This window comes from Corvus cornix, chromosome 8 (genome assembly GCF_000738735.6).
Source record: "Corvus cornix cornix isolate S_Up_H32 chromosome 8, ASM73873v5, whole genome shotgun sequence".
NCBI classification, from domain to species: Eukaryota; Metazoa; Chordata; class Aves; order Passeriformes; family Corvidae; genus Corvus; species Corvus cornix.
The window spans coordinates 22,379,465-22,391,823 of record NC_046338.1 but is presented as its reverse complement, the minus strand read 5'-3'; the positions used below and the strand labels follow the sequence as shown (position 1 = coordinate 22,391,823).

The 12,359-nt window shown below is 38.3% G+C and overlaps 1 protein-coding gene across 5 annotated transcripts in view; it reads left to right on the top strand.

The window, feature by feature from the left end:
• The window catches only part of NEK7 (NIMA related kinase 7), a 70,068-nt gene extending 58,050 nt beyond the window's left edge, over positions 1–12,018 (top strand). For 4 of the 5 annotated variants that reach the window (XM_039555821.1, XM_039555820.1, XM_039555818.1 and 1 more), the window contains one exon: positions 4,296–12,018. In XM_039555821.1, coding sequence (XP_039411755.1) covers positions 4,296–4,406 — 111 coding nt within the window. In that variant the 3' untranslated portion in view covers positions 4,407–12,018. The remainder of the gene's footprint in view (positions 1–4,295) is intronic. The other variant, XR_005602456.1, reaches the window with a different exon arrangement.
• Positions 12,019–12,359: the final 341 nt, after the last annotated feature.

The window sequence follows — 12,359 nt, the reverse complement described above, 5'->3', positions numbered from 1 at the left end:
CTGCTCTGAAGACTTGTGTCTTCACTAAGGTACGTGGAAAACATACATTGACCATTTTTAGCTTGTATGAAAATATACTGTGCTGGCATGAACTGTAAAAAAGAGAAACAAGTGTTATCTGTCATATTAGGATACTGTCCTAAATGTTTCACCTGTACTGGAAATATAGATGTCAAACCTTTAACCAGGTCAGAAGGACACTCAGTGAGCAGTAAAGATCAGGGCTCACTGAAGAGTAAAACCCACTTCATTTTTTATGAAAAAGAATTTTCTGAAACAAAAACTTCACGGAGTGTTGCTCTGTGCATCCTCTAATATAGGAGTGTAAGTACTTTCATTATGAATTACAAGACAAGTACTTTTTCAAGAAAATTTTTTAAGTAAATTTTAGTGAGTTTTAAGTTGTGACATTTTTTCTAAGTTTTGAAACCTCTGTAGCAGTAACATGTTAGTAATTGTGTCACATCTGTGTCATCAGAGAACAGTGTGACAAAGATGCACCTTTAGATGGACAGATGGGTAATATTTTTAAAAACCTTTGATTAGAAATTCTAATAATCTGAGATGCATTTTCACAAACTATTGCTTCAGTGGTAGACAAGAGCCAAGATTTTCAAATGCTTGGTAACTTTGGATATCTCAATTTTTTAATATCCCTTAAAAACATCTAGTATTCAGAGTGAGTACTCAGCATTTACTGAAAGCTGTTCTGCTTTAGGGAATTCAAAGCTGGGGCTCTCTTGCCACCTCCAATCAATACTCTTAAAATCATGTCAGCTAATAGCAGTATCACACTGCTTTCATGATGAAGTTTTAAAATCTTCCCTTTGATTGAGGTGCATTTCTTCTAAAGTCCATTGCCAACCTCCAACCCAGATGTGAAAGCAGAGGGAGCCAGCAGGTCCACAGTGGTAGTGTTAGTTGCCAGCAGGTCTTGAGAAAAGCACTCAGAAAAGGCTTCAAGAAGGTCTTCTATTCAGAGTAAGAATGGTTTTGTGGGTGTTTTTTTTTATCCAAAATTCCCTATATGAAAATTTCTCTGTTTCAGCTGGCTAACAATGCAAAGCACTTGCCTGTAATATTTCTGTCTTTCCCCCCTCCTCCTGACTTGAGTGATAATTATTTATTTCATAGCTGAAAAACCTGCTAATGCTAAAGGAAGTATGTCCCACTGCTCCAGTGTCAGGCTAAGCTCCAGGCTAAAGACAGTCACTGTGCTAAGTGCACAGAGGAGGTTAAGAACAATAAGCAGACAAAGAAGTTTGCGGCTTGGGGATGCAACAGGAGGTCCCTCTGGCTCAGTCATGAGTCTGCTCTGCCTCTTGGCCAGTCTGTGCCAGGTAGTAAAAAATTATTTCTATCTCTAATGATAGTCTGATTTTAGAATCCCAGTGCCTCTTCCCGTGACACTGGTGAGCTTTTCTGATACACTGGAAATTTTATTGGTACTAGAGGGGCTGACAGATGGATTTCAGGTTTATTGACATGAATATTCCTGTAGGAGTAAAGGATTAGTGCTATCACCAAGTATTAGCTTCCAGTGTGGTCCCTCCCAGTTTCAGTCCTGAAAGAATGTCTTCCCGTGTAACTTTTAATCCTGTTTAGCAGAATCAGTTCACCTTCTTCCAAGGGTTTGCTGTTCAGTTACAAGGCTCAAGAGAGTGCAGCAATTTTGAAATTACTCAGCAATCTGCACTATTGTTGTGTAGTGTCCCAGGCATAGTCAGCTCAGCGTTCCTGCCTTACCTGTGAGATTCTGCACCTGCCAAGGAAGGAAGGGCACAGAGATACTGCAGTAACTGCAGTGACCACCATTTAAAGAGGTCTGTGACAAGGCTTCTCAAGTGCTTCACAGGTCAATTTCTTGAAGATCTGTTTCTGCTGCTCTACAAACAGTAAAGTATTGATAAACAGCTAGTGAAAAAAGGAGAAAGAATACTCTTGCTTCCCCTCTGATGCTGACTTTGTAGATTTCAACCTTTCAAGGTCCTTTATGAAGACTATTCACTGTATGCAGTTCTGTTGAACAGATGGAAGTCTTCACAGAGAAAGATAAATGTACACATTCAGGATTAGATGTATTTTGCAGATAAATTACACCTGTATTCTCTTCACAAAATGTTTGCTTATTTGACTGTAATTTCAGGCTTGATGGTGTTGGATGTTCTTCAGTCTTCCCTGTTTTCTGTGCAGGCTGTTTGAAGTGTTGCATGGCAAGCTGCTCATCTCTGCTTATCCTGTGCCTCCTGCTTCCCCTGTGTCCCACCTGCTTCTTCTGCAGGCGATTGTTTTGCTTGCATGTTTGTATTACATGCTGGCAATTATTATTTCTTACAGTAGCTAATGATTTCCAGCATTCTATTCTTCAAATGTTTGGGATTTATTGCAGGCTAATAGTTTTTATTGTCACTGGCATTGTATTTTATTTATTGACTGCCAGAAGCAATATGATGGCTTTTATAACTCCATTAGTCAGAATATACTTAATGTATTTAAGATTCAATTAGCAAGTCTGGTACAGATTATTTTGATTTAATGTGTTTCTTTTCAATCCAGCAATCTGACCACTATCTTCAGAATTATCTCACTTTTAAATATTGAGCTTTTCTTGCTTTAAAATGGGATGTCTAATGGCATTGTTTTTTATATTGTTTAGTACAAAAAATCTGTACGTCATGTACAGTTTATCTGCAAGGGCGAATGGACAAAGCTTTATATAGTGGTATGCAGGGCTTCTTCCTTAACTTCAGGAATTCTTATTCCCATGCATTTAAATTAATCTTCTGAAAAGTGAAAGGAGTATAATTATAATTTAAAATCCTTCTTGTTCTTTTTATAAAAAGCAGGAAGGAATCTCTCCAATGGCAGGTTTGAAGAGGCAGCCTATGTTACTTTTGAATAATGAGGATGATGAGGTCGTTCTGTGTTAGTTGCAATAATGACAGATTCTTTTCAATAATCCTACCTAGTAGTACTGGCTGGGAGACAAAACCAAATTTGATATATTGCCGTAGAAGACTGGATCACAATGTGTTTGTTGGAGTGTCCTCCCCCTCCCTCCTCACCTGTCCCCAGTGCTATAAGGAGGTCCAGGAGGATTTGGCAAAGCTACTTTGGAAGATCTTCAGAGTTGGTTGTTTTTGCAAAGCATTGTAAACGTTTTAGTAAGTTGGTATGAAAGAGGTATGTTCCACATTGAAAAACGCTTAGGAGATGCACACAATTTAAAATAGATGCCCTATCAGAAGGTTATCCATACAATATATTAAGTTCTAATGTCATAAATTCTTAGGCATATCAGTGGAAGGAGAAAAGCCTGCAACTGTCTGTCATTTTGTGAAGGCAAAGAAAAGTATCCAGGTGATGTGGAAGCTCTTTGTTGTTGATGCTGAATATGTGCATTAAGAACATCCAGTAGGTTATGGTGTTTCTGGAAACATGGGGTTTTCTGGTCATAGTGATTGGTTTTTACCAGGTAGAGGCTTTTGTGAGCATATTTGTTAATTATGTGCTTCTTTACATAAAGAACACTATAAACAATCTAATCCTAACATACTGGGATGTAGGCCAAAGCTTATTTATTCCAGTATCATGTCCTCAGCAGTGGACAAGTGGAGTAACAGGGCCAGCACAATGTGGTACTCCCCCAAAATACTTTCCCAGCTTCCAGTTTAATTTCAGATATTTCCTCAAGGGTGGAGTCCTTATAACAGATAGCCCTCAGTGGGTTTAATTTGTTCCGTGGCTGAATGAATATGTGTGTATTGGTAGCTCCTGGCAGCAGGAGGTTCTGGGGGTTAACTGTGTGTTAGATGGAGCACCACTGCCTTTTGTTTCTTGGCACCTGTCAGGCAGAAATGCCATTTATTGCTGGCTAACTCCTGTATCGGGACTGAATGAGCAAAGCAGCCCTCGTTTACCTTCGCTCTGTGCTCCTTTCAGTCTTCTGGGCTTTGCAGGCACAGCTCTCCAGAAACTGGGGGAAGTGTCTATAAATTATGTGGGATTGGACTAAATGCATGTCTAAAGTTGTATGTTGAAAGGATTAGAACTTGAACTTGCTCATCAGTTGTTCTGGACAGCAGTGCAAAATGTAGAAATGAGGGGAGTGTGTTGCATACGTGTTTGCATAGAGCTGCGTGCAGTGTGTGAGCAGAGAGGGAGGGCTGCCTGTGTGCTTGTGCAGAGTCGCTGTTTGGCTAATTTCTGCCCGTTGTATTAATTTGAATTTGATAATGCACAAATCCTGCTTGTAAGAAGGCCAACGCTCCTGTCATGTTCTCTCCCTCTCCTAGCTGCGACAATTAGTTAATATGTGCATCAACCCGGATCCGGAGAAGCGCCCAGACGTCACCTACGTGTACGATGTAGCGAAACGTATGCACGCACACACTGCCAGCAGCTAAGCAGCCTCAGAGCCGGAGCAAGGAGCAGCAACAACCAAGTGCTTTAAATAAATCATCCCACCTCTCCGTGTGTGGTACACAAATGTAATTATTTGAAGCCTACTGTTGTGCTTTGAATTGTAAACCAATCTATATACAAGCTTTGTTGTTTTCTGTTTATTCCTGGGTTTTGTATTTTTTACTAACTTGCAGTTGTACAACAGGTTTAAATATGTAAAGCTTAATTTTAAGATGCCATGAACTGCTGTTTCCATGTTATTGGGTTCAAGTATACTTCTGTAATAACAAAATTGTATTCAGCTGGGCCTCAGTTCTAAAACACAGTTGCACTTTTGCACATGATACAGATATTAGGCTTGTTATCAAGAAGCAAAATGTCTGGATCTCTCACCTTTTTAGTAATTTATGGAAAGTATGAATCAGCACAGTTTATTTTAATCTTTCTTCCAAAAGGAACATAATTATTACAGGAGCTTATTGTATTTTATATTGAATCGTAGTTCACAGTTCCTGCTGTAAGAGTAGACAAGTGATAGAATTAGTTCTCTGCTTGCCAAATGCAGTGGAAAAATAGTTTCAGGAAAAATTGTCATGATTAAATTTTTGTAACATCCCTTTTTGTTTTGTTATTCTCTCATAATACACATAAAACATTTGCTGGAGGTTTTCTGGAAAAATTTAAGGTGTTGATTCAGCAATCGGGTAGTTTTCAATAGACTTGTGCAGCACTGCCCTGGGGCAATGGGAGTCTGCATAGTTCAGTCTTAAAACCATGCAGATGCTTCTTGTAGCAAATAGGTTCTTTTGAGGCTTTCATTTGAGCAGGTCTGATTAAAAGATGTGAGCTTTAAGTTACAACTTCCCAACTGTTTGTGTATATGTCACTGTTTGTAGATTTTTGTGTTTAAAATAATTTGAGTGACCTTACAGTATATTTAAATTTTAATTTTTTTTTTCTAAATACAGAAATCTTTTGGCAAAGATATAATAGTCTAGTATAACACAGACTGTATTCTACGTAAAGATACGATTTTTGTATTCTGTATCCTGAGACTTAGTTTTATATTTAGCAGAAGTAAATTATGGCTTTTATGTTTAAGAGAAAGTTGCCACGCCTTAATTTGGGAAATAATTAATATACGCAAACTGTCTTACAGATACTTTATTAGTTGAAAAGGAAATGCTGAATATTTTTGTTATACCTTAGTGCCTTTTGGGATATGCTTATATAATATTTTCATTGTTAAGGAAGGAATGTGTCTTGTTTTTAAATGTGGTAAAAATGGAGAGTGAAATGAAATTTCTTGAGTTTCAAGACTGAACTTTTTTTACAGAACTGTCAAAACGTAATTATTATCAGTGATAGTAGCTAAGGAGCTGTTACTGTCAGTTAAGTCTTTTTCTTTATGTGAGTAAAAAGTTAGTTGAAATAAAAGCAGCAGTATGTACATACACATATAGGTTCTAGATGCAGTCACATCCCTGCATGCTCAGATTTTTTTTTTTTTGCTTGTTTGTTTTTCTGTGCAGCTGTAATTTTTATTTGATATAAGTCTCAAAGAGTAAAAATCCATCTGTGGAGTTTGTGTTCAAGGCAGGTCAGGGTTGTTTTCAGTTTTGTATTTTTTAGAACTACAAATACTATGAAAATTGTGTTTGGTAAAAAAATGGGAGTTTCTAAATGGTGTATGTGCCAGATCACCAGCTTATCTTAATACATATTTTTTAAATTTTTGCTTCCAGATCCTGTAGGACAAATTCTATGAAACCGTAGTTTTCCTTCCCACTTCTGTGTGCACTTAATCTTATAGGACTTCAGTGGAACAATTTGTTGGAAAGAAGTATTTGAGAAACTTTGGTTTGTGTTTAGCAACCTCCATAGATTTGTTTTCATTTATTAAATGGTTATATAATTTAAAACATGATTGTTATATTCTATAAAAATGTTTCATATGTCATAGAATGAAATTTTTGTATTGGAAAAGGCAGCGCAATATTTGCTTGACTGCCAGAATTAGCTCTAAATATGCACAAGTACTCAATTTTTTTTCTGAAATGTGCTGGAACATTTAAAAATCACTGAAACACCCCCACAAACCCCATGCAGGCTGTTTGTATCTAATATTATGCATAAAGTATTGAATGTTTTCTGAAAGAAACTGCTGATAGAAATCCCTCCCCTGGAAGGGAATGTTGAGTAAAAGAATCATGAGTTAAGAGTTAGCAACTGAGCATACTTAAGCGTTTAAGTTTTTTTAGCAGTGTGAGGGTTTTTTTAGTATTTATGATTAAATCTTGTGCTGAGAAAAAGAAATAGTGGTTCCTGATTTAAAATCTGTGGAATGAATGGTGCAGATAACTCTGGTACCAAACTCTGTAATTAAAAAGCCAGTGTGGGTTAATAGAATTTGCGTACATATGTGGGGATTGTAGAATCTCTCCCTAAAGTAAAGTACCTGGTAACATACAAAAATGATATGTCTGTTATAACACTCCAGTGTATGCTATGTGCTTATAAAATATTTTCTTTATAAACCACCATTCAATTTTTCCTATGTTGATGATGACATTTAGCACTATTTGTTTTAAGCTACGGCATTTTGTGTTTATTTGCTTTAAAGAGAACATGTTACATTTCTACCCCAAATGTACCCAAATGGCTCCTCCTTTTATTTCAGTAATGCTCCAGTATTAACTTGAGTCAGGAGTGAACTTTGTGCTTTACATTGCATAAAACCTCCTTTGTCTTGAAAGCTCCCCTGCTGTTCAGTAGTCCAGTAGAAATAAAACATACAGATATTAAATATAATGTAAAAATTATATTGCATCTATGATATTTTTTCAAACTTTTCCTTTTTAGAGAGAGAGAGAGATACTACAATAGATGCTACCTATCTTGTGGACAACTTACTGCTTCCAGTAGTTGATTCTAGGTGAGATTTCTTGACTGTAACAAAAGACAGTACATTAAAAAAAATTATTTTTGCATTATTTATTAAAGAATTATCTAAAATACTACATCCAATACATTGTGTGTTTTAAACTAAGATTTAAAACTAAATTTAAAATTATTTTCAAGCCATATGAGAAGATGTGATAAAGCATAAAAATAACAAAGAGCTCCCATTATGGCCCCGGTCCTGTGAGCTCTTGTTTATATTTAGGCTGGTTTTTCTGTAATTTCAGTAATTTTGAGTGAACCACATCTACACACACGAATAAACAGTAATCAGTAGGGCAGATAGAAATGATGTGCTCAGCTCACTTCTTGTATTCTCTGCATGTCACTGGTTTGGTAGCAGGGAATAATGTGGGTTTTTTCCCTGTTCTGTTGCACTCCTAATGATCCAGCTTCCAAATGTATGAGCAGGCAATAGAAGTGTGTTGTCTTTTTGTAATGAGCAGAAACTTTAAAAACATGCCAGTATAGCAGAAGATGAAATGCAGTATTAGAAGTGTCTGAGAAGGCTGGTGTTTTATTCATGCTCATGATTAAGAAAGCCGTAGAGTGAAATTCTTGACAGAGGCTTGGAAATGGAGAAGAACTTTTATGCCAGTGGTTCTCAGATACCTCTGAATGGGACCCAAAATTGCAGTGATGTTTGTTTGAAGCAATCTGTTTGCTTAATCTCTTCTCTTTGCTATTATGCAGAGTGGTGAGAATCTTAACAGCTGACTTGAATGCTGGTGAATGCTGCATTGGCTGTGTGAGCTGGTAGGAACAGGAGGTGATGTGAGGGAGAGTCAGTGAAGGCCTTCAGGTCTTGTTTTGTGAAGACATAAAGGTCTGGATGGCAGAGGTCAAATCACTGTTTTTCCATAAGTTTTAGTAGTGTTTAATAGTCTTTATCTACTTCAACAGTCAACATTTTCCCTACTCAGCTGTATCCCCACATTATCTAACCAGTGTCAGTGTTGGTCTTACGAGTTTCTGGTCTCTGGCTTGGTCTGGATGAGTAAATCTTTCTGGCAAGGAGGGAAATAGAGGTGCCAACCCTGCCTCGTGGGGTGCTACTTATGTTTCTGAACATGACTCAACTATAGATGTTTAGGGTTGTTTTTCAAACTTTATTCTGTTCTCTGAACCTTTATGCCCTTCTCTGGTGCTTTTAAAAAAGTGTTTTCCATTCCTATTCACTGCTAAAGTTCTATGACTGCTGTTTTCTGCTTCTGCCTTGTCAGTCCTGTTGTTAGCCCTACCCTCTTCCTGATTTGAAGTCCTCTGTGTCTAGTTTTCCTAGTGGTCATTAGTTTGCATCTTTCTTTGTGACTTTGCTAAAATCAACCCATTTTTGTCTTCTCAAATTTTATCCCTCCCCATGGGCAAGCCCAGTTCTTCTCCCCTGATCAGTACTTAACTCCATTGTTCTTCATTCTGTTTTTCCAGCCCAATGCCTGCGATTTCTCATTTTAGACGGATTTTCTCACTGCTTCAATCATTCCCATGACCTTGTCTTTACTAAATACTGTTCACTTTATTATCTCTCATTTCTAAATTCCCTTTCTCTGATCACTACCTGCTCTGTTTCAGCTTATCTGTCTTTCTCTCTCCTCTACCCTGTCACTCACTCCTTTTGGGATCTCCAGTCTATTAACCTTTTTGACTCCCTCATCTTCACCGCTGCCTCCTTCCTTCACTGGCCTCACTTCTTTTGACTCACTGGTCTCTATTTTTATCTGTCTGCTTCTCTGTACATGGTTTCTTTGGCTGCTTCTCACATTGCCCTGTCTCCATTCCTCCCTTCAGACATATTCTCTTGTAATTTCTTAATTTCCATTCCAGCCTTTCTGAATGTCTGAAGAGTGTGTCAGCACAACACAGCTTCAGATTCAGCTTTGCCTTACCTGCTTTAGTCCTCTCCCCAAATGGACTTTTTAACCACTTTTATCTCACCTTTTTTTTTTTTCCTTGTTGAGCTTGCTTGAAGATTTGCTGTTCATTTTAGTTCTCCATTCATTCTTGATACAAAATCTTCAATCCTGATTTTTTTGCCTGACAAGATCCTCTTCAAAGTTGTTTTTTATTCTCAGGATCTGTTTCTGAACTGCGCTTTTCTGTCCCTTAACTATACACGTTTTTCCATTTTTATTTCTGTATCTTTTATGCCTCATTCTTTTCCTTGAATTACTTCTTCCTTCACTAGCAACCAAGTTTCTCTTTCATCTGTCTTTAAGGGGGTGGCACCCATCATCCTCACTGTTTCTGGTTTTTAGTACTTTGCCCTTTTTTCCTCCCTCTCATCTAATTTCATTTTCCTGACCACCCTCTTGCCAGTTTGTTTTTGGATTTTTTTATGTTACACTTTATTTCAATGCCCCAAAAATCCAGTGCTTCTCCCCCCTAGTCCAGTTCTCCCATGGTCCTATCTCCAGATTATTCCTTTAGTATCCAGCCAGCCTCAGACCTGTTCAGATTCAAAGATATAATTTTTTATTTCTGACTCCCTCTCGACTATTTTCTAACATCTGTGACAATTTTACTTGCCTGTTTTCCAAGGCCACAACCTTTCTATCTCTGACACTTCTCCCATGCCTGCGTATCAAGTGTCTCAGAGTTAGATGTACCAGAATCCAGCCCTCTTCACTATCTGTTCTTTCTTATCTTTTATCTTCACTGATTTAACCTCTGTGTCATTTTGACTTCTTTTCTCCCTTCAAAGTACCAAAACTGACGGGACTAAACTGTCATTGGGCTTTCACTGTTTTGTGTGCTGAAGAAGGAACTCCACGAAATTACTACTTGTTTTGTGTTTTAAAGAGACCTGAATCCCACAAATCTGGTCTTATTTCAGTACTGTAGAGTTGGAATAGGTTGTTTCTCCAAGTACTTCGAAAGTCCTTGAATTTGGGCCTTGTGTTTTCTGTCATTTCAGATAAAGAGATGTTTCCCTTAATTGCTTTGTATTTCTGTGTGTAACTGTCTTGTCTTGTTCCTGCACGTACAGCTAATGGTTGTTTTCTTATGATAGCAACTTGATTTCAGTGCTTTTAATTATTGCTTGAAATAAGAACGTGACTAAGAGCTTCCCTGGCTGGACCCAGTGTTGGGCACAATGCTTCCCTCTGTTCCTGTGCCACCCAGACTCTCCAGGTGTAGGACTGAGCTCAGTACTCTGCTGCTTCTCTACCCATGCTGCCCTAATACAAAGCCAAACCAAGCCTGCCTCTGTGGTGGGTGCATGATCTGACTTCACACTTCCAGCAGGCTTTCAGAGGTGGAAGGTTGTGTGTTTGCAGAGATTCACTGTTGGTCAAATTGTCTGACCTTTGACTGTTCATAGTTATCCTCAGTTATGTTGAGATGGAGAAACAAAAATCTCTGTAAAACTGCAAAGTTTGGTGTTTTGGAACTGGGGGGTGTAGAGCTGAATGTTGGACTTGGTGTGGTTATACACACATTTATTGACTTTTTATTTGCACCAGAGTAATTATTTTGTTTTAGAGGATCAGTTGTTTGCTGGCACAAAAAAAATTTCTAGTACTTTTCAGGTTTTATATTTATTCCTTGTTGCTTGTTTGTATCACATTATGCAGCTAGTTCTTCTGCTGCTTCCTCTGTGATGGGTGTAGGCCTTACATCGTTTGTCTAATTGCAATTTTCTGTCATACGGAATTAAAAATATGAAATTACAGGTACATTCAGTCTTTCCTGCTAGTTCCACTTGCTTTTCATTTAAACCCTAGCAATAGAAAGAGGTCTCAAGCAGGAAGATAAAACAGATGTTTTGGGGTTCCTTACTTCTTTGCCAGCTCCCAGCCCCTTGTTCTCTGGCTTCCCTGAGACACTTGCAGGGAATATAGCACTGCCAGTGTATCGAGGGCCAATAGAAACTTTCTCAGTGTGGACAGGAAATCTCCCAGTTCAAAATGACTAGAAATATATTTGGTATTGCTATACAGCAGGTAATTGCAAATGTGTAAAGAACAATTTAAAAAAATTTGCTGTTATGAAAAGAATTTTAAATCACACAAAGGCCTTTTGTTGTGGTGTTGGTGTTCTTCTGTACTCTCAATTTGCTGTTTGTTTCTTTGATTTCAGTCATGCTGGACTGTTGTAAAGATGATCATTAAAGATGAGTATTGTTTTTCTGTTGGGAGCGAGGAAAACAGGAGGCATTCACTGATTTGTTTGGATTTGGCTGCTGATTGTGCTTGAAGCAAATTTTATAATCATTCAGATTGGAAAGGACCTTGAGAGAAGTCTCTAGTCCACCTTCCTGCTGAGAGCAGGGTCAGTGCTGAGTTCAGAGCAGAGCTTAGGGCTTCAGCAAGATTTAGGAAACCTGTGGGAAGGGCGCTTGTGCCGCTTCTGTGGGCAGCCTGCGCCAGTGCCTCACTGTAAACCTTGTTTGCCTTGCGTGCAGTCAGAAACTCCTCAGTTACAAGTTACAGGCCATTCTTTGTTCTTCTGCCACTCCTCAAATGTTCTTTATATTGCAGAAAAGGTAAGTCAAGTGTTGGGACAAAGAGAGAAGTTAGGATGTTTTATTTTTTGAAAACTTGTTGTTGCTAACAAATATGTTCGTGTAGTACTTCTGCACCCTGTATGACGTGTACACCGTATTCATTTGCAACTCGAGTGTAAAATAAAACTTTTGGCAGTAAAACTTGATACAGAAGTTTTGTGGTGTTTATGGCCTGGATTTTCTCAATTGTTACCTTTCAAATCTGCTGTTTCCTGGCAGATAACAGTTGTGCCCACTGTGGTGAAGCAGGGAAGTTGGGATCCTGAACATAACTCAGTGCTTCTGTTCTCTAGAGCCTGCTTTGGGGAAGGGAGCTTATCACTGGGGATGGGATGGAAGGGAAGGAAGCCAACAGCTGTCAGATGACTGCTGGTTATGGGACTGCTACTTTAAACTCTCAAGTGTTGGTGGAAACTGAAATTTGAGGAGGAAAGTGAGTGGAGCAAGGCAGCTTTTAGAGCAGTAGGGTTTTTTCCTTAAGTTTTGC